At 48.9% G+C, this 24,927-nt stretch overlaps 1 protein-coding gene across 2 annotated transcripts in view; it reads right to left on the bottom strand.

Annotated features, from left to right (window-relative positions):
* The window catches only part of RPAP2 (RNA polymerase II associated protein 2), a 56,407-nt gene extending 31,639 nt beyond the window's left edge, over positions 1–24,768 (bottom strand). The window contains exons 1-11 of one of the 2 annotated variants that reach the window (XM_069969079.1): positions 24,691–24,768; positions 23,837–23,885; positions 23,009–23,123; positions 22,139–22,237; positions 21,973–22,038; positions 21,060–21,148; positions 19,944–19,979; positions 14,437–15,277; positions 13,221–13,315; positions 8,988–9,068; positions 1,199–1,267 (exon numbers count right to left, since the gene is read on the bottom strand). In XM_069969079.1, the coding sequence (XP_069825180.1) occupies positions 1,199–1,267; positions 8,988–9,068; positions 13,221–13,315; positions 14,437–15,277; positions 19,944–19,979; positions 21,060–21,148; positions 21,973–22,038; positions 22,139–22,237; positions 23,009–23,123; positions 23,837–23,885; positions 24,691–24,754 (1,604 nt within the window). In that variant the 5' untranslated portion in view covers positions 24,755–24,768. The remainder of the gene's footprint in view (positions 1–1,198; positions 1,268–8,987; positions 9,069–13,220; positions 13,316–14,436; positions 15,278–19,943; positions 19,980–21,059; positions 21,149–21,972; positions 22,039–22,138; positions 22,238–23,008; positions 23,124–23,836; positions 23,886–24,690) is intronic. The other variant, XM_069969080.1, reaches the window with a different exon arrangement.
* Positions 24,769–24,927: the final 159 nt, after the last annotated feature.

Genomic DNA, 24,927 nt, shown 5'->3' with positions numbered 1-24,927 from the left:
CCCCCCCCCTCAAAAAAAGGTCCAGTGTCCATATAGACAGGAACCTATTATAGAGGATAAGGAGCTCGGCCAAAATAATGGAGAGAAGTCAATTCTTAAGAAGTCAATTGTTAAATACAATAAAAATAACTAAAATAAAAAAAAAATAAAAAAATAATAAAAATATTTATATAGCACAAACAGATTCCGCAGCGCTTAATAAGTAAAGAAAAGTAAATTACCTTGTGGGGTCAGATGTTACTGTATTGAATCTCTCGTTTATCTGGCCTTGTGCGACGCCTTATTACACGCGTCATTTATATCATTCCCCCCCCCCCCCAACATCAATATAGAACAAAGGCAGCTTGCAGCATTTTTATTTATTATACTGTTATGTTTTCAGGCTATGTTCGCGCAACGCAAGGACAACATGGAAATTATTTCAACGGCCGTTGTTGAATACAATGCGTAAACCATGGGCGTTGTTTATAATGACTTCAATGCAACACTTTTTACTATAAAAAGAACGTTGTGTGCACATAGCCTCACACTAAATGTCCTGATTATTACAGACGTCTGGCTGCCTAACACCTTTCCTTTAATATGTTTTATTAAGTCATTTGGGACTTATTTTTTTAAATTTTTTTACTTAGTTAATTTTTTATTTTATTTATCCCAATACTGGATTAAGATTTTAATCAGATTACTGGGAAACTCAGGGACCAAACTGGTGGAGGGAGAACTGGTCCCTGGCAAAACGCATATTAACCTGCTGGCGTCCCAACAACAAACAGAATTGTTTAATATGTCTATTTATTCAACTGAAATTAGTTTTGTTTTATGGCCCACTGAAGTGTCAGAGAGGCGTGGCCTAGGGTCTTCAGTGCGTTAGGACTGTATTACCTCTTTGCTCATCAGGCTCATTCCTATGCAAACAGGGAACGGCTTATAGTGTAAAATCCTGCCATAAAGTCTCATAAAGTGTCAAAGTCTCATAGCCGGCTGCATATCAATGAGCCAATGAGCCAAGAGGTGATAGGGCCCTAAGGCACTGAAGACCCTGGCCCACACCCCTCTGACACTTATGACAGTATGACCTTTAGCAGAATAAAGAGATGCAGACAAACTTTCTTTATCCGAAGTCAAAAAAAGGGAATGACCGTTCTGCCATCGCCTGTATGTAGATGTGATGATATATATAACAATAATAAATACTTACACCGATAACAGGACAATGGCGATTATCGACCATTCAGGAAACGTGTGAGTAATATTCGTGTTGGTAAATCTGAAACATAAAAAAATTACAAAAGTAAAAATACAAAACAAACTAGAAAAGAAATCACCATCTTTCAATACAAAAAAATAAAACAGATAAGAAAGGACTAAAAACAGAGGCTTTTTTTTTTAGCGCACACAAAAACTAGATCGACCATATTATACACACACATATATGTATAGATACACACACACACAAATATGAATAAATTATAATATATATATATATATATATATATATATACACACACACACACATTATATATATATATATATATATATATATATATATATATATATATATATATATATATATATATATATATATATATATATATATACATACATACATACACACACACATAGTTATATGTAATGAGCATGCTGGTCCTGGTGATGGTTTTTATTGCCCTTGTTCCCAGTCTTGCTGGTTTTCGCTGGAGCTATCGGATCAGCCTCATTGTGTATGGAGTATGGATGAGGCGTGAGACGGCCGGTGAGATGCCTGCAGGAATCATGCCGACAGTCTGCGCTCATGTGACAACGCTGTCCGTCTGCTAAGCTGGAGATAAATGGTAGAGACAGGCGGCATCCACCGGGGACCTGCCGACAACCAGGCCGAGGAGCAGCGAGTGGCGTGCATGATGTCCAGCTATTGATTGGAGCGCGGGGAGCGATGTCCGTGTACACGGCTGGAGCTGCAGATATTTGTGTCTATTAGCTTCTAGTCAATGTTCTTATTGATTGGTGAGATCCCAACACCGGTCGCTGCCATTAATATGCTACCCGGGCCGCTATATAGAGAGTGACGCACAATGGAAACTCCCACCTGTAGGGGGCGATCTCGCTCCTCGCACACATACTTTGGGTTTACTCCACACTTTGGTGTAACTTTCAATAAGAAAAATGGAGTTTCTTAATTTTAAAGTTAATTTTAAAGTTATGCTGACAGACTATAAATGATAGATATGGGGGTTACACCGCTGGGACCCCCTACTAAGGGGACATGCAACCCACTGAGGTCAAGAATAGGAGGAGGCCAAACATGGGGGGCTCTTCCATAGAAGTAATGGGGGGCTGCACTCTCCATCAGTCCCTTAGTCAATGAATAGAACAGCAGAGAATTTATTATTATTGCTCCATTACTAAAGGGGAACACAGGACCCCCCAATCTCCTGATCGGTGGGAGCCTCATGGCAAAGATCCCAAGTCTACCTCTGCAAGCAGTTAAAGGAATTGTCCTAATGATGCCGATCTTCCATTCATAGTATGAGATGATCAGCAGGGGGTCCGATCACCATGTATACAGCGATCTCCAGCAGGACCATAGATGTGAATGGAGCAGCACTGCACACACATAGCCAAAGCAGACTCAGGAGCTGTGCTCTCAAGTTTATGGGGGTCCCAGCAGTCAGGACCCCCCTGTGATTGATAAGGGATGGGGGTCAGTGGTGGGACAACTCCTATAAGATTAAAGCAATGAAGCAAACACTCCTCCCGTTACTGTACACAGCCCCTACGCCCACCTTCTCGTCTCCATGGTTACTTGGTTGGTTATAAACTCTCATAGGGGAGATTAATGGCGCCATGTTATAGTAGTTTCTACTGCCCATAGCAACCAATCACAGCGCCCATAGCAACCAATCGCAGCTCAGCTTTCAGTTCTCACATTGTTTTGGTAACCTGAAAGCTGAGCTGTGATTGGTTGCTATGGGAGCTATGATTGGTTGCTATGGGCAACACAGAGAATCTTACTATAACATGGCGCCATTAATAACCCCCATGAGAGTTTACAACCAACCAAGTAACCATGGAGATGGGAGAAGAGCTGCATACACAAAACGGTGACCTGATTATAAGGATTTCCGCACATCACGCACACACGCCGCTCATGGCCGTGCACTTCTAGGTACGTCGTCCATACATTTCCATGGGTCATGACTCCACATTACCACAGATACATCGACTACTCCCGTAACGCCCTGCGTGTATAATCATGGACGCTCAATCTGCGTCGTTACAGGAATCTGATATCTGATTTATATAAAAGATAAAACCTCAAGATGTACAGGAAACCTAAAAATAACCCAAACACCGAATAATAATATAAAGAACAACGCTGCCTGACTAACAGACTCCCTTAAAGGGGTTTCCCCATAACGTATCACACATACAGAGGACGGATGATGGGTATATGACGGCCGGGGGACCACCATATGGCCCCTCACTGATCACTAACTGGGGCCCTGGGGCCCCCATCCCCCACACCGATCACTAACTGGGGCCCTGGGCCCCCCATCCCCCTTACTAATCACTGCACCTGGGGTCCTGGGCCCCCCATCCCCCTCTTTGATCACTGTAACTGGGGTCCTGGCCCCCCCACCCCCTCACTGATCAATATAACTGGGGTCCAGGGCCCCCCATCCTCCTCACTGATCCCTGTAACTGGGGTCCTGGGCCCCCCATCCCCCTCACTGATCAATATAACTGGGGTCCTGGGCCCCCCATCCTCCTCACTGATCCCTGTAACTGGGGTCCTGGGCCCCCCATCTCCCTCACTGATCACTGTAACTGGGGTCCTGGGCCCCCCATCCCCCTCACTGATCACTGTAACTGGGGTCCTGGGCCCCCCATCCCCCTCACTGATCAATATAACTGGGGTCCTGGGCCCCCCATCCTCCTCACTGATCACTGTAACTTGGGTCCTGGCCCCCGTCCCCCTCACTGATCCCTGTAACTGGGGTCCTGGGCCCCCCATCCCCCTCACTGATCACTGTAACTGGGGTCCTGGGCCCCCCATCCCCCTCACTGATCACTGTAACTTGGGTCCTGGGCCCCCCATCCCCCTCACTGATCACTGTAACTGGGGTCCTGGGCCCCCCATCCCCCTCACTGATCAATATAACTGGGGTCCTGGGCCCCCCATCCTCCTCACTGATCCCTGTAACTGGGGTCCTGGGCCCCCCATCCTCCTCACTGATCCCTGTAACTGGGGTCCTGGGCCCCCCATCCCCCTCACTGATCAATATAACTGGGGTCCTGGGCCCCCCATCCTCCTCACTGATCACTGTAACTTGGGTCCTGGCCCCCATCCCCCTCACTGATCACTGTAACTGGGGTCCTGGGACCCCCATCCCCCTCACTGATCACTGTAACTGGGGTCCTGGGCCCCCCATCCCCCTCACTGATCACTGTAACTTGGGGCCTGGGCCCCCCCATCCCTCTCACTGATCACTGTAACTGGGGTCCTGGGCCCCCCAACCCCCTCACTGATCACTGTAACTGGGGCCCTGGGCCCCCCATCCCCCTCACTAATCACTGTAACTTGGGTCCTGGGCCCCCCATCCCCCTCACTGATCACTAACTGGGGCCCTGGGCCCCCCATCCCCCTCACTAATCACTGCACCTGGGGTCCTGGCCCCCCATCCCCCTCACTAATCTCTGTAACTGGGGTCCTGGCCCTCCATCCCCCTCACTGATTACTGTAACTGGGGTCCTGGGCCCCCCATCCCCCTCACTGATCACTGTAACTGGGGCCCCCCCATCCCCCCTTACTGATTGGAGCAGGGCAGATGCAGGTTTGTCCTTGTGAACAGACACAAGAAAGGCGACCTTAAAGGGGACTGTAACTGGGGTCCTGGCCCCCCATCCCCCTCACTGATCCCTGTAACTGGGTTCCTGGGCCCCCCATCCCCCTCACTGATCCCTGTAACTGGGTTCCTGGGCCCCCCATCCCCCTCACTGATCAATATAACTGGGGTCCTGGGCCCCCCATCTCCCTCACTGATCACTGTAACTGGGGTCCTGGGCCCCCCATCCCCCTCACTGATCAATATAACTGGGGTCCTGGGCCCCCCATCCTCCTCACTGATCACTGTAACTTGGGTCCTGGCCCCCGTCCCCCTCACTGATCCCTGTAACTGGGGTCCTGGGCCCCCCATCCCCCTCACTGATCACTGTAACTGGGGTCCTGGGCCCCCCATCCCCCTCACTGATCACTGTAACTTGGGTCCTGGGCCCCCCATCCTCCTCACTGATCCCTGTAACTGGGGTCCTGGGCCCCCCATCCTCCTCACTGATCCCTGTAACTGGGGTCCTGGGCCCCCCATCCTCCTCACTGATCCCTGTAACTGGGGTCCTGGGCCCCCCATCCCCCTCACTGATTACTGTAACTGGGGTCCTAGGCCCCTGATTCCCCTCACTGATCACTGTAACTGGGCCCCCCCCATCTCCCCTTACTGATTGGAGCAGGGCAGATGCAAGTTTGTCCTTGTGAACAGACACAAGAAAGGCGACCTTAAAGGGGACTGTAACTGGGGTCCTGGCCCCCCATCCCCCTCACTGATCACTAACTGGGGCCCTGGGCCCCCCCATCCCCCTCACTGATTACTAACTGAGGCCCTGGGCCCCCCATTCCTCTCACTGATCACTGTAACTGGGGTCCTGGCCCCCCAACCCCCTCACTGATCACCAACTGGGGCCCTGGGCCCCCCATCCCCCTCACTGATCACTGTAACTGGGGTCCTAGGCCCCTGATTCCCCTCACTGATCACTGTAACTGGGCCCCCCCCATCCCCCCTTACTGATTGGAGCAGGGCAGATGCAAGTTTGTCCTTGTGAACAGACACAAGAAAAGCGACCTTAGGGTGCGTTCACACCTACAGGATCTGCAGCAGATTTGATGCTGTGTTCAGTTATTTAAATGAAATCTGCTGCAGAAAATCAGCTGCAGATCCTGTAGGTGTGAACGCACCATTAAAGGGAAAAAAAAATTCAAAATCAACTGGTGTCAGAAAGTTTAAAAATCTCCAGTCTTCCAGTACTTATTAGCTGCTGTATGTCCTGCATGAAGTGGTGTATTCTTTTGACCTATTGAACCAGGCTCATCCGTGCCCCTGCTGACAGCTCTCTGCGCCCCTGTATATAATGCAGCTGCCTACTAGATGGATTTACCGCAGCAAATCTGCACAGAATTCACACAGATTACCTTCTCCATTGATTTCAATGGAAAAATCTGCAACATAAATTGACATACCAGGAGAGCATTGATATACCAGGAAGCATGTACCCTATGCACCCTATATATCAGGGAGCATGTATCCCATACACTATATATACCAGAGAGCATGTATCCCATACACTATATATACCAGGGAGCATGTATCCCATACACTATATATACCAGGGAGCATGTATCCCATACACTATATATACCAGGGTGCATGTACCCCATATATACCAGGGAGCATGTACCCCATATATACCAGAGAGCATGTACCCCATACACTATATATACCAGGGAGCATGTACCCCATATATACCAGGGAGCATGTACCCCATATATACCAGGGAGCATGTACCCCATACACCATATATACCAGGAAGCATGTACCCCATACACCATATATACCAGGGAGCATGTACCCCATACACCATATATACCAGGGAGCATGTACCCCATACACTGTATATACCAGAGAGCATGTACCCCATACACCGTATATACCAGGGAGCATGTACCCTATACACTGTATATATTCCAGAATGTCTGGTCTGGATATGGTGAAGCTTTTGCATTAGACATCAGTAGTGACCCCCACACTGGGGGGGGGGGGGGGGGGCGGTTGGAGCGCTGCTCTGCAGCCAGCCAGGTATTATATCCCATAACCCAAGTGAAGCAAATGATTTACCTTTTAGCTTGCTTAGTGGCCTGACAGACAGACGTCCCCGGGAGAATAATGTGACATCTCCGTTTTGGTAACAAAAGCGTACAGGCACGCTGGGACTCTGCCGCCGATGAACTCCAACTCTACTAAAATGTCTTCAGAGATCTCCTTAGAGGTTTTCCTCGTCCGTACAGAGTGGACTAAAACGCTGCCGCAAGTACCTGGAAGTGTTTCTGGAGGAGTCAGTGAAGGGGAAAACGGCAGCTCTGCGAGCGGCGGTCCCCTCCGATGGACTGTGTGACAAGAGACTGTCAGGCTCAGAGACATGGCGAGGGCAGAGGTGACCCATATCATCACCGCCGCTCTAATGCTAAAATCACTTGTAGTGAAGGGAAAAGCTGCAACTATTATCTAATGTAAACCCACTCAAGAGTTATAATGGCCGAATACACGGGAGCTCGCCAGCCAGGAAATCAGCTCCTGCTATATACTATATACTCTCCTTTACAGCTTTATAGCGATTGATAAATACTTCTATTGTAAGCTTGTTTCTTTATGTTCTTTTCCCGATTTTCTGCAATTAATACAGGCCGAACCACTTTGCACACAGACTATGTTTGAACTGTATTTTAAAGCCCTCGGCAGTGACAGGTGTGCTATATATTTTTGGATTCGATCGGATTTGCCTCTTAAGAAATTTACGTTTAAATTCTCCATAGAAATGAATAGCGGAATGTTCAGGAATTTAAATACCCCCCCCGACACAGCAGTAACCAGACAATCACAGCACACAGCACAGCAGTAACCAGCCAATCCCAGTACAGCAGTAACCAGACAATCACAGCACAGCAGTTGAAAGGGTGAATTTCCTCTTCTCCACCCTTGTTCCTCGAATGACTATTCCTGACCAAATTAGTAGCTGAGGTGTAACCAGCCAATCACTGCATGCAGAAAAGCAGTAACAAGCCAGTCACAGCACACACCACAGCAGTAACCAGCCAATCACAGTGCACAGCACAGCAGTAGCCAGCCAATCACAGCACAGCAGTAATCAGCCAATCATAGTACACAGCACAGCAGTAACCAGCCAATCACAGTACACAGCACAGCAGTAACCAGCCAATAACAGCACACATTGAAAAATGTAGCAGCCAATAGAAAGTCACAGGTCCTTCACTCAATGCCTGACAACATCCACACAGTCACATGTCCCCTAATGGCCAATAGAAGATGGCAGGTCCTTATGATTCTACCTCATTGACATAAATACAATTTTTCACAAGATTGTCATAGTAACCCAGCAATTTCTTTACTATTACCAGGCCGCTGTGGATGTCACTGTTAAGTGGCACTCTAAGTCACTGTTAAAGGGGTGTTAAAGTTTATATTTGTAGTTTTATGTATTGTCTATGATGCACACAATTTCAGGGCTCACATCAGTCCCGGCCCCTGAAGGGCTCACAGAGCCTGAAGTGGGCACTCCTCCTCAGGTAAAGTTGAACCGCAATATTTCTTCCATTACATACCTTGTATATGGAAATTTTATACCAGTTTTTCCTTCTTTAGGCTCAGCTGTCCATGAGCTAGTGGGTGTAGACAGGCTGCTATGATTCTTCCATACACTGCACATACAGAAGACAGGGTCCCTGCTCCTCTATAAATCAAACCCCCATAAACAGCAGCAAGGAGGACATTATAAAGCAGTACTGAGCAGTGTCAGCTGTAATGCCAGAAATAGGGGGAGTTATAACAGTCACTAGAGCTTTTAGCAGCTTCTCTTATGGTGCGTTTACACAGACAGATTTATCTGACAGATATTTGAAGCCCAAACCAGGAACAGAATATAAACAGGGATCAGGTCATAAAGGAAAGACTGGGATCTATACTCTTTTCAAATCCATTCCTGGCTTTGGCTTCCAAAATTTGTCAGATAAATCTGTCTGTGTAAATGCAGCATTAGTCTCACCCTCGCCCCACACACATCATTGACCACTATGGGAAGCTGTTACCTGATCTTGAGATTTTTATAGCACTTTATTTTATTACAAAAAGAAAAAGACTCACCTGAAAGTTTTGACCAGATCGTGTAGCTCTTTGGACACGTCGCTGTATGTGATCTTCAGAGGTATCAAAATAGCCGGGAGACTGCGGAGAAGGAAGGATGAAGAAGTCTCATATATTGTACGAGAAACACAATGGACCACATCTACTAAAGCTGCAAAGGTAGACTAGACAGTATTTAAATGTGCCGGATAGATCGGGCTGTTTGATAAATCTGTCGCACTTAAAGGGGACCAATCACGGGGATTTAAGGCTGAGTGTTAGCATCATGATGGTATGAAGCATGCCGCAGCGTTTCCTGCCATATAAGCTGCACGTCTGCTGTTGTCTCCAACCCTCCAAAAATTAAGACAGATTCCTTGTAGCACTGTCTGCACATCAGCAGCAACTAGTCAAGTGGGCGGCGTCTCTCCCTCAACTAATCATGGATCCCACGCTGAAATCCCTCCCCTCCTCGCTGTAACCTCGCCTCTGAAGGACGGAGCTACTCCTGGCCTGTGAACTGTGCACCACGGCCAAAGGGGCGGGGTTACAGCACAAAGGGGAGGGATTAAAGTGTGGGAACAGTGATTAGTTTGGGGGAAGACTCCGCCCACATGACTAGTTGCTTCTGATTTGCACACAAAGCGGGAAGGAATATAACTACATTTTTGGGGAGTTGAGGACAACGGCAAACAAGCAGGTGATATGGCAGGAAACGCTGCAGCGCGCTCCATAATGTCATGATTGTAACTTGGAATCCTAAATCCTCGTGATTGGTTCCTTTAATGACTACTCGCAGCTTACACCACCTATTACTTGGCTCAAGGTACGGCAGAATTTTCTGCCAGTGTATTTTTGGTAAAATTTAGGCCATGCCCCTTTTACATAAACCCCGCCCCTTTTGTACAATTTGTAAAAAGTGGCAGAAGTGTCTAAAATGCAAAATAAATGTGGGAGAGAGTCCAGGTCCCCATGTTTTCTGCCAGAATTCTGTCGGAGTCACATTAGGAAATTTGGGCAAATTTCACCACCACTTCTGTAGTGGAGCGACTCCCCTTAGAGCTGGGAACCGGCCTCCCTGCTGCTACTACTACTACAATGCAGTGCTGGGAGTTGTAGTTTAGCAGCAGCCAGAGAGCAGATGGTTTCCCATCCCATCCCTATAATAGGGCACTAACAAATACAGCCGTGTATAGATGCTGCGGAGCCTCCACCACAGCTATGGCGGCAGTGTTGCTGTGTACTAAAAAGGTGAAATCTGAAACAAAAAAAAAATCTGAAAATATCCACGACATACAGGAACTACGCCATATAAAGGATATATTGCTTATATTAAAAAACTCCTGACACGGAGTGATGCCATAGAGGTAACAGAGGGAACATGCAGAGGGCAGGCCCCAACTCGGGATCACTGGGGGTCAGGATCTGCGATAATAGACACTTAGACATAATAGACATCTTAGTCTGTAACAATAACTCTACTGCCCCCTGCAGGACACAGGCCGGAGCATCTATGGGGGACAACATGTTTTTTTCTTTCTTTGCTTCAATAATGATAAATACGGCTACGTTGTATTAGGTCTGTTAAAACATTTTCCTGTAGTGTTATTCCTGCATCTCCATGGTAACAGACAACATTCTGTGTAGTCTGATCCGTCCCCTACACAATGCTGATGGATGCAGGATCAGACTACACGGGGGTTGTTTGTTGTCTGTTGCCATGGAAACAAATAGGTCTGTACAGAAGCTTTATGCCACAAATGGGCGGAAATTTCTAACAATGACCTGCTGCAAAGTTGCTGCATTTCTCATTTTTTTAGGCCTAAGGATCATGCAGCGGGTTGTGAGGGTGGAGGCCCCCCATAGCGTATATGGGAAGTGGACATAATCTGTATGATTTTTATTCCTCTGTGGTTTCGCCTGGGAAAAAAGTAACTAATCTGACAAGTGGGCGTTACCATTCCTCTTGTCAAGTGGGTGGGTAGGGGGTGTCTACACAGTGGAAGTATTCAGTCATTGATGATGGTGCCCCCAAAGTAAGTCTCTCCAGCCCATACAGTACTACAACTCCCATAATGCCTCGACAGCCTTCACCATGATCTAATGCAGTGTACACAATCAACTGTTGCAAAGAGTCATTATTCTGCACCAGCTGAAGATACAGGATGTATCTCGCCTTGGTCGCTGACTAGCTGAGCGGGCCTGAGTGTGGCGGCCCTGTGTGCTGTAGGATACCGGCATCACTACCCCCCGCAGGCGACCACCTCTATGGGACCCTCATACAGAGCAGTCACCACCTCTAACTATAACAAGGCTGCTATATTCTGCAAACAGGCACTAATAGGAGGAGAACAAGAACTGTGCAACTTTTCACACTTCACAGCAGAGAAGACGGTTTCCTGCTCGAGCCGGGTTGGGGGGTGGAAGGTGACAACAAAAGGGGCAGATAGAGGACCTAAAAATACTGCAAACGATATCTCTGCACGGCCGGATGTGCCCACACACAACCAGTAATAACAAAATGTGTGTAACCCTACGAGAACTATGGCCGGGACATCATGTACCAAAGGAGGTGCAAAAGCAAAGTGTTCTGCAACATGACAAACCAATCATCCTTAAAGGGGTACTCCAGCAAAAATCTTTTTCTTTCAAATCAACTGGTGCCAGAAAGTTATATAGATTTGTAATTTACTTCTATTTAAAACTCTCCAGTCTTCTAGTACTTATCAGCTGCCGTATGTCCTGCAGGAAGTGGTGTATTCTCTCCAGTCTGACACAGTGCTCTCTGCTGCCACCTCTGTCCATGTCAGGAACTGTCCAGAGCAGCAGCAAATCCCCATAGAAAACCTCTCCTGCTCTGGACAGTTCCTGACATGGACAGAGGTGGCAGCAGAGAGCACTGTGTCAGACTGGAGAGAATACACCACTTCCCGCAGGACATACAGCACCTGATAAGTACTGGGAGACCAGAGATTTTTACATAGAAGTAAATTACAACTCTATATAACTTTCTGGCCCCAAAAGAAAAAGATTTTCACCAGATTTTCCATTTAAAGGGATGTTCCATAATTAACACTTATCCGTTATTCACAGGATAGGGGATGATCACTGGTCATCCAACTGCTAGGACCCCCTGCAATCTTAATAGTGGGGGTCCTGAGCCTCCATGGTGAATGGAGCTGTGGTCATGTGTGTACTCCGCCATCTCCAGCTGTGCCATGGTCCCAACACATGACTGGGGATTCATTCAGGCAGTGGTCGGACCCCCCCACCAGTCAGACAGTTATCCCCATCCTGTAAGTATGTATTGTTTTCATGTTACCACCCCGCTATCTGGACCTTCTCTTCTCCAGCTATCGGGACCCCCTCCTCGGCCGCTATCCGGACTCTCTCCTCCACTACACCCGCTACCTGCACCCCCTGTTCCCCCTGCTATCTGCACCCTCTCCTCCACTGCACTCACTAGCTGCACCCCCTCTTCCCCCTGCTATCCGGACCCTCTTCTCCACTGCGCTCACTATCAGGACCCTCTCTTCTCCTAGTATGCGGACCCTCTCCTCCACTGCAATCGCTATCAGGACCCTCTCTTCTCCCAGTATGCGGACCCTCTCTTCTCCCAGTATGCGGACCCTCTCGTCCACTGCGCTCACTATCCGGACCCTCTCTTCTCCCAGTATGCGGACCCTCTCGTCCACTGCGCTCACTATCCGGACCCTCTCTTCTCCCAGTATCCGGACCCTCTCCTCCACTGCGCTCACTATCCGGACCCTCTCTATTCCCAGTATGCGGACCCTCTCCTCCACTGCACTCACTATCCGGACCCTGTCTTCTCCCAGTATGCGGACCCTCTCCTCCACTGCGCTCACTATCAGGACCCTCTCTTCTCCCATTATGCGGACCCTCTCCTCCACTGCGCTCACTATCCAGACCCTCTCTTCTCCCATTATGCGGACCCTCTCCTCCACTGCGCTCACTATCCGGACCCTCTCTTCTCCCAGTATGCGGACCCTCTCTTCTCCCAGTATCCGGACCCTCTCCTCCACTGCGCTCACTATCCGGACCCTCTCTTCTCCCAGTATGCGGACCCTCTCCTCCACTGCGCTCACTATCCGGACCCTCTCTTCTCCCAGTATGCGGACCCTCTCCTCCATGATGTAGAGCCCCCCCTTACTCACTATGTACACTGGGGTGTAGGTCACCGTTCTGTTTATTCATTTCTCACTTATAGAATAAAACACCTAAAGCCATTCTTACACTTTCTTCAGTTTTTCTAGTACGATCCGTCTGCGGACTTGTTGCTGGGAAAATGAATCCACAAGAGGAAGAGGAGGAGCCCACCATGTTGCATCCTGGAAAAACATACAAGAAATGTTCTATAATATATATATATATACAGCAATGTATATCGACACAGAGAAAGCACAAAGACTGCAGATCCCTCTCCCTGTGAGTGATCATATTATATCTATGGGCCCCAGTCACATCCACTGGACATGGAGGGCCCCCGCAGATAGTACAGGGCACAGGACCCCTGGCTGATGCAAAACTACAACCCCCATTATCTCTGGTGAGCTAAAGCTTTGGCTGTCTATACATGATGGGAGATGTAGTTCTGCAACAGCTGGAGGGCCATGAGTCTGACCCCACTGCTATAGGGCCCATGCTACTCAGTGACTGCTGGCGACCCCTCCTCCTGGGGAAGCCGGGATGATGTAATGCTCCATGTAAGGACACTATATAAGGTCTATATATGGCCAGTGACATCATCAGGGGATTCCCCAGGGAATTCCTTGCCTCTTCCTCTCCTCTAACAGCTGGTACTTAATAAATGCAAAATGTGTACAACATGGCTGCCAGCTGCAGTACCATCCTGGAAGCGGCTCCAGAGGAGGAGAGTCTGCTGACAGCGGCTATACATCTACACAGTGACATCACAGGAGCTCCCCAAGATGGAGAGAAACGTACAAATCTATGGAGAAGAACAGTACACGAGGATGGGGATTTAAAGGGGAAATCTGAGGAAATAAAATTCAACTGGTGTCAGAAAGTTATACAGATTTGTAATTTAATTCGGTTTAAAAATCTCCAGTCCTCCAGTACTTATCAGCTGCTGTATGTCCTGCAGGAAGTGGTGTATTCTCTCCAGTCTGACACAGCGCTCTCTGCTGCCACCTCTGTCCATGTCAGGAACTGTCCAGAGCAGCAGCAAATCCCCATAGAAAACCTTTCCTGCTCTGGACAGTTCCCGACATGGACAGAGGTGGCAGCAGAGAGCACTGTGACTGACTAGAGAATACACCACTTCCTGCAGGACATACAGCAGCTGATGAGTACTGGAAGACAAATCTGTATTTGTCTGGTACCAGTTGATCTGAAAGAAAAAGAAAATTGCCGGAGTACCCCTTTAATAAACCTTTCCAGACATAGAGGAAACAGGTTGGTGATGGCGCTGTTGGGTTTCGGCACTAACCTTTCCTCCCTCGTGTTCATCCCGCTCACGTTCCGCCTCCTCAGGTAATACGTAACGTCCTCTGAAGAATTCCCGCACCCGGATTTCCAGCATTTGAGTCTCTTCTTGGAGTTTTGAGTAATTGAGGAGCGGCTGTGACTCCCGGTTATTACTCTCATAAGGTAAAGACTCATTCAAGGTGGCGGCATCCGAATTCTCCTCAATGTCATCAACGTCCGGGACGAGATCATCCTCATCCAGGTCCGGCTCCTGGGCGCGGGGCGGCTCATTCCGCTCCACCACATAATCGGCACCATAGAGATACCTCAGGGTGTCCTCGCTCCTCCAGTCCCTCAGGGTCTGGGTCAGGATCTCCAGCATACTCCTCTTCACTACTACAGGAGGGACGTCCGCCGGGCCGCTCGCCTCACGGTTCCTGGATCGGCTCAGCAGTTTCCGGAGATGCTCGGCACCACTTTTGCTCAGCGCTCTGCGAGTCACCTCTGGGGCGACCTCTGACCCCGCCCGGACATCCCGAACTCTTTGTGGGTCAGATGACTCGTCATTGTCATTTAAACTACAACCTCTCAGTCTCTCTGTTGCGTCCTCCACCTTCCGCTCTGTGTCGGCCATGTCTGGCGTCTCCCTCTGGGTAACGTCCCCGCCGTCCCCTGCCGATTCTGCCTCTTTATGGCTCTGCTCCGGGATAAGAGAGGACACAAAGGCCTGCTCCGGCTCACCCTCCTCCTCCTCGCTGCTTGCAGAGTTGGCGTCGCCTCTTTCCGTCGCCCGTTTTGGTTTCTCGACCTCTGACATTTTTATGGGCCGCTCGGTTAATAGGACTTCCTCTCCGGAACTGCCGCTAAAAACAGCGAAAAAGAAAGAAATTTATGAAGTGTAACAACAGTGATAGATGTAAGAGGTAGTGACGGCCTGTATACCTGCGTCACCCGCCACTTCTGTGCTGGGGTCAGGCAGTCCTACAGATCAGGGATGGGGAAGCTGCCACCCTCTAACTGTCGGCTGTCCCTTTTTGTACATTATGGGGGCAGCCATATTACCTGGGCTGTTATTAACAGCATTTAGTGACCTGCTTTACAGCCAGGCTCATGGACGTAGACGACAATAGACAGACTTTGTCCCCATGAGATGAATTTGAGACAATACTGAAAACGCTCTGTGACCTGTGAAGAGGTCATTCCACAGGGAGCTGCTATTGTCTCCTCTACCTACTGGTGTCACATTACGCTGCAATGCTGTACAGATCACTTTACTGCAGCCTCCTCTTATCACCACAGGCACAACAGGAAGCCTCAGCTTAGTTTTAGCCCCAGTGGTGAGAATGAGAACTGCAAGATACCAGGATTATTTTATAATATAGAGAGAAACAGAAAATTAAAAAACAAATTTCACCAAATATTCTTTGAAAAAAAATCGGTTTGATATAAAAACATTATTTATACAATAAGTCATTTTCTGATGACACTGTCCCTTTAATCAAGTATAGAAGGGAGGGTTATCAGCAAAGTACTGACAGCATATGTTACCCCCGGCCCCTATAGTGGTTGTGTGTGGGGTGGGGGGTGACGGTCAATACTGATGACCGGCTTCATAATAATAATAATAATAATAATAATAATAATAATAATAATAATAATAATGCATTTACTTATATAGCACCAACATATTCTGCAGCCCTGTACACAGCCATCACTCTGTATACTGGTTCCTGACCCATTGGGGCTCACAGGTAGCAGACAGAACGCAGGCGGGCACTCACCACGGCTGCACGTCAGGAAAATCACAATCAGAAATCCCTCAGGGTTGTATTGGGCACCGATCCCCTCGGGATGCTTCCTGGAGGGCGTTCATGCCGGAAAATAGGCCCGGAAATTATAGGACGTTTTATAATCATCTAGGACTTTGGCTTGGAAGCCCCATTGAACCCTATGGGAGCATCCAGAGTTCTTAACAGCTCTGGGTGCACATCTGGTCAGAGATAGGGACCCCCTGCCCGCCCGAGCCAGTGTTAGCAGCCAGACAGTCGACATTGCTCCTTTAACTGTAAACGCTACTAGTCAGAAGCACATTCGGATCCATGCAGCGCTGTGTGTGACAGGGCTGGGAGCCATTGTACTTTGTACATGTGATTAGGACTTCTAAGCAGCTACTTGGTGAGTGCCGGGCTTTCTATAGTCTACTTATGGGATCTCTCTCCCTGGTGCACTCCCGACTTACAAAGTGCCGTCAGCAGTGGCGTAGCTGCCATGGAGGCAGAGCATGCGATTGCTATGGGGCCCATGGGGTAGGGAAGCCTGGTCCCCTCCACTGGCAAAACACATGGTTTCTGTGGTACTAGCGGGTGCTACTGTCAGCTACCTCACCAACGGCACCTTCCTTCCCCAGAGAGACAGTGGCTTCACATGGCAGTGACAGGATCAGGCATTGCCACTAGCGGCAACTGTCTGCTGCACCCCTCCCCCCCACCCACCAGCCAGTGACAACTGCAGCAGGCACTGCCAATAGTGCCATCACTCACGTGCACCTCGTACCCCCCCACAACCAGAGCTGTACCTGCGGAGGAGGATCATACACATAACCAGAGCTGTACCTGCGGAGGAGGATCATACACATAACCATCTCTATACCTGCGGAGGATCATACACATAACCAGAGCTATACCTGCGGAGGAGGATCATACACATAACCAGAGCTATACCTGCGGAGGAGGATCATACACATAACCAGAGCTATACCTGCGGAGGAGGATCATACACATAACCAGAGCTGTACCTGCGGAGGATCATACACATAACCAGAGCTGTACCTGCGGAGGATCATACACATAACCAGAGCTATACCTGCGGAGGAGGATCATACACATAAGCATCTCTATACCTGCGGAGGAGGATCATACACATAACCAGAGCTATACCTGTGGAGGAGGATCATACACATAACCAGAGCTATACCTGCGGAGGAGGATCATACACATAACCAGAGCTATACCTGCGGAGGATCATACACATAACCAGAGCTACACCTGCGGAGGAGGATCATACACATAACCAGAGCTGTACCTGCGGAGGAGGATCATACACATAACCAGAGCTATACCTGCGGAGGAGGATCATACACATAACCAGAGCTACACCTGCGGAGGAGGATCATACACATAACCAGAGCTATACCTGCGGAGGAGGATCATACACATGACCAGAGCTATACCTGCGGGGGAGGATCATACACATAAGCAGAGCTATACCTGCGGAGGAGGATCATACACATAACCAGAGCTACACCTGCGGAGGAGGATCATACACATAACCAGAGCTATACCTGCGGAGGATCATCATACACATAACCAGAGCTATACCTGCGGAGGAGGATCATACACATAACCAGAGCTACACCTGCGGAGGAGGATCATACACATAACCAGAGCTATACCTGCGGGGGAGGATCATACACATAACCAGAGCTGTACCTGCGGAGGAGGATCATACACATAACCAGAGCTACACCTGCGGAGGAGGATCATACACATAACCAGAGCTATACCTGCGGAGGATCATACACATAACCAGAGCTATACCTGCGGAGGAGGATCATACACATAACCAGAGCTATACCTGCGGAGGAGGATCATACACATAACCAGAGCTATACCTGCGGAGGATCATACACATAACCAGAGCTGTACCTGCGGAGGAGGATCATACACATAACCAGAGCTACACCTGCGGAGGAGGATCATACACATAACCAGAGCTACACCTGCGGAGGAGGATCATACACATAACCAGAGCTACACCTGCGGAGGAGGATGATACACATAACCAGAGCTATACCTGCGGAGGAGGATCATACACATAACCAGAGCTATACCTGCGGAGGAGGATCATACACATAACCAGAGCTACACCTGCGGAGGAGGATCATACACATAACCAGAGCTATACTGCCACCAATGATGGGGGGGTAGATCCATCCATCACCTGAGTGGGCGGGGGGGGGGGGGGGGGGGGGGGGATCTCAGCCCCATCACATCTTGCTGCCTACAGACCAGGGAACCTGTAGCCCTCCAGCTGTTGCAAAATTACAACTCCCACCATGTCTGGACAGCAAAGCTAAAGCTCTCCAGGCATGATGGGAGTTGTAGTTCTGCACCAGTTGGAAGGCTACAGGTTCCCTACCCGTTATAGAAGCCGCCCAGAGGAAGTAGAACACAGCGAGTATCGAGCGGCTTTACTGGAGAATTCAGATAAACATCTGATAAGGAAATGAAACCAAGAAATTAAAAACTATCAATTTGCAAATGACGGAAAAATCCCCTGAAACGTTTTACATTCACAACCGAAACGGCATCGGAAAAAAAAGCGCAGAAAGTGTTCGGGCGGCGGCAGAAATCACAGTGACATCACAGCGGCCGGCTTTATATCTGCAGGTATTGAATGACACGGCCGGCCCCCGGGGACAGCGCAAATAAATCTGGCATTGAGCTGTCAGCAGATTTAATGAGCGGCAGGGGATACGGCGGCGGCCTGTGTACATAGGAGGCCGTGCGGATTGTATCATCAGGCTTTGTTACCTGCAGCTGTGCGGGAAATCATACACAGCAAACACAGCGACCACACCGGGAGGAGACCCAGATCACATTACCAGAGGCCCAAAACGTGACCGTCCCTCCCCCCGCGAAACAGAAACATTATCTATCATAATCGGGTGCATACTGCTGGACACGTTACAGGGGAACTCCGAAGGAGATCTACTGGTTATACAGATTACAAAAACCTCCAGTCTCCCAGTACTTATCAGCTGCTGCATGTTCTGCAGGAAGTGGTGTATTCTCTCCAGTCTGACACTGTGCTCTCTGCTGCCACCTCTGTCCATGTCAGGAACTGTCCAGAGCAGGAGAGGTTTTCTATGAGGATTTGCTGCTGCTCTGGGCAGTTCCTGACATGGACAGAGGTGGCAGCAGAGAGCACTGTGTCAGACTGGAGAGAATACACCACTTCCTGCAGGACATACAGCAGCTGATAAGTACTGGAAGACTGGAGATTTTTTAACGGAAGTAAATTACAAATCTCTGATACCAGTTGATTTGACATACATTTTTTGGGGTGAACAACCCCTTTAAAAGGCTAAACCCTAAAAGGGTTAAAGGACATTTATCATCAAGGGGGTTTGGCTTCTGACACCTCCACCAACTACTGAGAAAAATTGCTTGTTAATGAGCTGATCGCTGGCCCAGTCACATGCAGGCGTACCTCGGGGGACACACTGTCTACCCCAATCACAGAGAGGGCTTATCTAAAAAAAATAGCGCCACATCTCTCTATGGTCGTGTCTGGTATTGCAGCTATTTGTGTAATATGTAAATGGGGCTGATCATCATATGGATCCACGGACAAGTGGAAGAAAGTCGCCATATACCTGTAATCCTGAATATATGTGAGAGCTGTACACTGCCTGACTACATAGACCTCAATAACGTACACGTCCTATCACCGCACATAGTCGCTCACCTTCTTCCTTCCTTGAGAAGCTTGATGTGGGGCGGACTGTAAGAAAGACATCAAGAAATCAATATTAAGAAGATGAAGGTGACAAATGGAGTCTTATCATAGAATGAGAAGGAGATTCCCTCCTCTAATAATGATGATTATAGGAAACTACAGCATCACCGGCTACTGTGCAGGGAATAAAATCACAAACTCTGCCGCCACCTTGTGGACAGATCTGATAATTACATTCAGAAACTAACAATCAAATACCATCTATGCAGCTGCAGTAATAAACTCCATCTAACAAATCACTGACTTATTATCTCAGTATCCTCATGGATAAAGCCACATTGCTCCTTTCTAGCCCCCCGTTAAAGGGGCTCCCCACTTTGGACAGTCCCTACTTGTTAGAAGGATTGATAATAGGCTCAGGATCAGAGTCCTCTGCGATCAGCTGTGATCAGTGGGGAAACCTGGCAGGAAGTGTCCAGTGCTCGTGCAGCGCCACCACAGGAGACAGGAGGTATTACAGTGTCCAATCACATCAATGTGATCACTCTGTAATACAGGACGGGTCCTCCATAAAGCTCTAATAAAGAGATGAGGATCCTGAACATAGGGCGCCCCTCTATAACAGTGATTCTCAATTCCAGTCCTCAGGCCGCACCAACAGGTCATGTTTTGAGGATTTCCCATACAAAGATCACCTGTGCTAATACCTGATGCACTGAGTATAATTATATCACCTGTGACATACTAAGGAAATCCTCAAAACCCGACCTGTTGGTGAGGCCTGAGGACTGGAATAGAGAAGCACTGCTCTGTAACTCACAATTACCTAACAGTGAGTCACACAATGGGGTTTCTAACCAGGATAACACACCTAGGGCAAGACAAATACGGTTTACAGGACAGAGTCCATAACATGCAGCAGAACTACAACTCCCAGCATGCCATAGCAGCCAAGTATGGCGGCGTTTTAACATTTGAGTCTCCTGCTGTTAAAAAACTACAATACCCATCGTGTCTGGCAGCTGAAGGCATGTCTGGGCATGATGGGAGTTGTAGCTTTGCTACAGCAGGAAACCCAGCTCTTTTACAAGAATTCATGAAACGTGAAGACACGAGCGCCATTACCTTTCTTCATCTCTGCTCCACACCGGCGTCTTAGGGATTTGCGCTTCATAATACTTCGATGCTCGATAACAGAAATTGCTGCAGAAACACTGAAAAAAATATATATAATCTAAACAACCAAAACTTTAATGACATTCACTGAGTAATCAAGGCAGCCAAGCACTCACCCACCCATTTGTGACTTACTTCTATTTAAAAATCTCCAGTCTTCCAGTAATTATCAGCTGCTGTATGTCCTGCAGGAAGTGGTGTATTCTCTCCAGTCTGACACAATGCTCTCTGCTGCCACCTCTGTCCATGTCAGGAACTGTCCAGAGTAGCAGCAAATCCTCTACTAGTAGCAGAAAATCTCTCCTGCTCTGGACAGTTCCTGACATGGACAGAGGTGGCAGCAGAGAGCACTGTGTCAGACTGAAAAGAATACACCACTTCCTGTAGGACATGCAGCAGCTAAGACGTATTGGAACACTGGAGATTTTTAAATAGACTTTTGCTGCAGTACCCCTTTAACCGTGCTATAAATTGCCCCCCCCAGTGATGCCTAGAATCATGGGGATTCTAAGGAAGTGAATGGGGTCGGCTGCAGGTCCTGCACAGTAGGGAGGCCGGAGGCTGAACAACATAACTTGCTGGCATATCTGAGCAAGACCCTATCATTTTATAGAATACCCCTTTAGGTTATTTTGGACAATGGCCATTGTTTGCATTTACTTCAGTGCAACCCATTTTACTATAAAAACAATGTCCGTGATCTGGTAATACAGTGTGTAAGGAGGAGGAGACCTGTAGACACGTCCATCATCTATATGTGAGATCAGGATATAACATAACAGGTGAGAAGATGCCGCCCCCCGAACTGTCACTGTGCCGCCCCCCGCCCTGTCACTGTGCCGCCCCCCGCCCTGTCACTCACCTTTCTCTCCGTGATGTCGTAAACCTTGTTAGTCTTGGTAGAAATCTTATACTTCTGTTTTGGTACCTTGTGGGGGACAGATAAAGGTTATTCTAGACGGGAGACGTCCGCTCTTACATATCAGCTGTGATATCAATAGCCTGTGATGTCACCCGGTTACACCTACGTTTTCCAGCTTCTTGTTACAGATGGGATATCCGCACATCATTACGATGGATCGCTCCTCCACTATGTCCTTATAGTACGATGGAGAGATGAATCGGGCCTGAAGAGAGAACGGAAACAATGGTTAATGGGGGTTACCCAGGCTTAGAAAAACATGGCCTCTTTCTTCCCTTCCCCGGCTGGCTGTATCTGCAACATTGTAGCTTCTTTGTAATGCTGGGAGGGTTGTTCTGAGGTCAAGATGGCTATTAAACTCACTGTGATTAATCCTCCCAGCATTACAAAGAAGCTACAATGATGCAGATACAGCCTGCCAGTGACTTTTATTTCAGCCGTCCCAGAAGGGAGGAGGGGGAGACAGAGAGAAAAGCTCACACACAGATTTCTGTGTCTTCAGCAGAAAGCAGCACCTGAGAACTGGGGGAAGGAGACTGAATATATAATAACAAATATGGAAGGAATGGTTAGTATCACCATGGGCAGCAACATATCAGAAGTTATATTTGAGCAGAATCCCCCTTAAGGTTTACAGCAGGATTTCAGCTTCTGAGAAGTAAACACTCAATAAATTAATAAATCTTTATGGAGCGACGTCTGGAAACTTACAGGCAGTTCCATCAAGAATACAGAGTAAAATAGCATCTAATAACCCCAATACAGTCAGTGGGCTCTGCCGGGTGTCATGTGATGGATCTGGCAATGGTGAACAGTTCTATAAAACACTGATGTCAAACTCCGGCTCTCCAGCTCTTACAGAACTACAACTCCCATCATGCCTGGAGAGCTTTAGCTTTGGCTGTCCAGACTTGATGGGAATTGTAGTTCTGCAGCAGCTACGTACAGTTGTAGTTCTATCTACCCCGAGACTCACACAGTCCATCAGGAACTCCTCGCTGATCCTCTCCTCCAGGAGCCGCTCCACGATCTGCAGCGCCCTCCTCTCCGTCTCAATCTTCTTCCTAACAGCGTTTTCCAGAGCTGCTCTCCTGCGGGTATATACACAAGTCTATAGGAATATATATACACAGGGTTATAGAACTACACAACCCATTACAGGGCCAGTAAGCAGGAGGCCCATAACAGGCTGTGACCAGCGCTTAGCGGAGATGCCAAACGTTCTCTAGACCTGAACCCTCGGCATTCAGAGAAGTTGGATGCCGCCCCAAGGAGTCCTGAAAAACATGGATACAGACATATCCCACAGGCTGTATCCATGTGTTCTGGCAGCCCTAGGGCGGCATCCAAATTCTCCAAATGCCGAGGGTTTCAGGTTTAGGGAATGTTCTAGAACACAAATAGTTCAGCATCTCCGCTCAGCGCTGGTTCTGACTTGCTGACATGGCGTCCAGATCCGCTGCCCACCTATCACTCACACATCGCAGTCATGAGGACTTTAATATGGACACAACTTGTGAGCAAAGCCTCGAAGGGAGTCTGCACTCAGCTCAGGTTCTACCCCTTGTGGTAGTTTGGTGCCATGGGATATATAGGATATGACAGTCAGAGGTCAGGTGATGTCTGATCGCTGCAGATCCCACCACAGGGTCACTAGATGGGGGTCTCCATGAGCACTAAGTCTACGGAGCAGACGGATTTGGCGCGGTGCTCCGGTACACAGTGATTGGACAGCAGTGAGCGCGCCCAGAAGACGCTCCAGTCACACATACATACGATCCGCCCGCAGCTCCGGGGACTTTACCTCTTGGCGGCATCTTCACTGTTAATGTCGTCACTGAAATGCACTGTACCTGAGGGAAGAGGAGAGGTCAATCAGCCAGAAGAAGTATATGAGGAAATAACATGGAGGATGAGGGGGGGGGGGGGGGGGGGGGGTTACGCCTCCGACTGGGAAGCTGCTTTATATCTATAACACTGGGTGATTGGCGGCTGTCACTTGGGAGGACGCCTGCGGTCAGACACCCCCCCCCCCAGTATGACACGTTGGCCGCACATATCAGTGTCCTCCTATCAGGCCGAGCCGCATCCCCCCCGTGGGCCTATACGCAGAGACAGCAGCTCCAGCACAACCTATACTAGGCCGCATTCACACACACAGGTTTCTGCTGCAGACAGGGCGGCCATGGATGGTGTCCGGCTGGAGAGGACATGAAGGTATAACTGCGTCCCTATGAGAGGAGACTGAGCGGGGCCCCCCGGGGTCTCAGGAATATTCTCCACAGTTACTGGACCCCCCATCACCTCAGACGCCTCCAGGAGCCCGACATCACCTCATCCTGATTGTTATGGCCGCCTCTATAGGGACAAACCGTCCGGACAGTTGGTAGAGGGCAGAGGGCAGGGGGCAGGGGGCAGACAGACATACACCAGGGGCAGAGGGCAGAGGGCAGGCAGACATACACCAGGGGCAGAGAGGGCACCGCACCCCAATAATCACAGGGCCAGTACAGACCGCACCCCCACTATTACTGCACCCCCCCCCCCCCCCACAGAGAGGCAGTATAGAGAACACCCCATCCCTTATTATTACTGCACTCCAGCTGTCACACCCCCGCAGTCAGCCGGACCGGCCTCCACTACTCCCCAGTCACTTACCTGCGCTCTTTCTAGGGGACTTGCGTGATCTCCCTGCGCCCCTCTTCTCCGCCATGCTGACCATACACTGAGTTCCGGGTTATGCGTTCCAGGCCTCTCTTACACACAGACTTCGCTTTCGCTTTCCAAAACCACGTGACGTCTTCTGCGTTCCATACCGCTCAGAGTGTTCACGTTTTGCCTTCCTGCGTTCCAAGCCTCAGTTGCAGACTGTGCGGTTTTTGCTTTTTTTTTTTT

Source organism: Dendropsophus ebraccatus, chromosome 4 (genome assembly GCF_027789765.1).
Source record: "Dendropsophus ebraccatus isolate aDenEbr1 chromosome 4, aDenEbr1.pat, whole genome shotgun sequence".
Classification (NCBI taxonomy): domain Eukaryota; kingdom Metazoa; phylum Chordata; class Amphibia; order Anura; family Hylidae; genus Dendropsophus; species Dendropsophus ebraccatus.
Note: the sequence above shows the minus strand (reverse complement) of the source record. Positions and strands in the feature narration are given on the sequence as shown.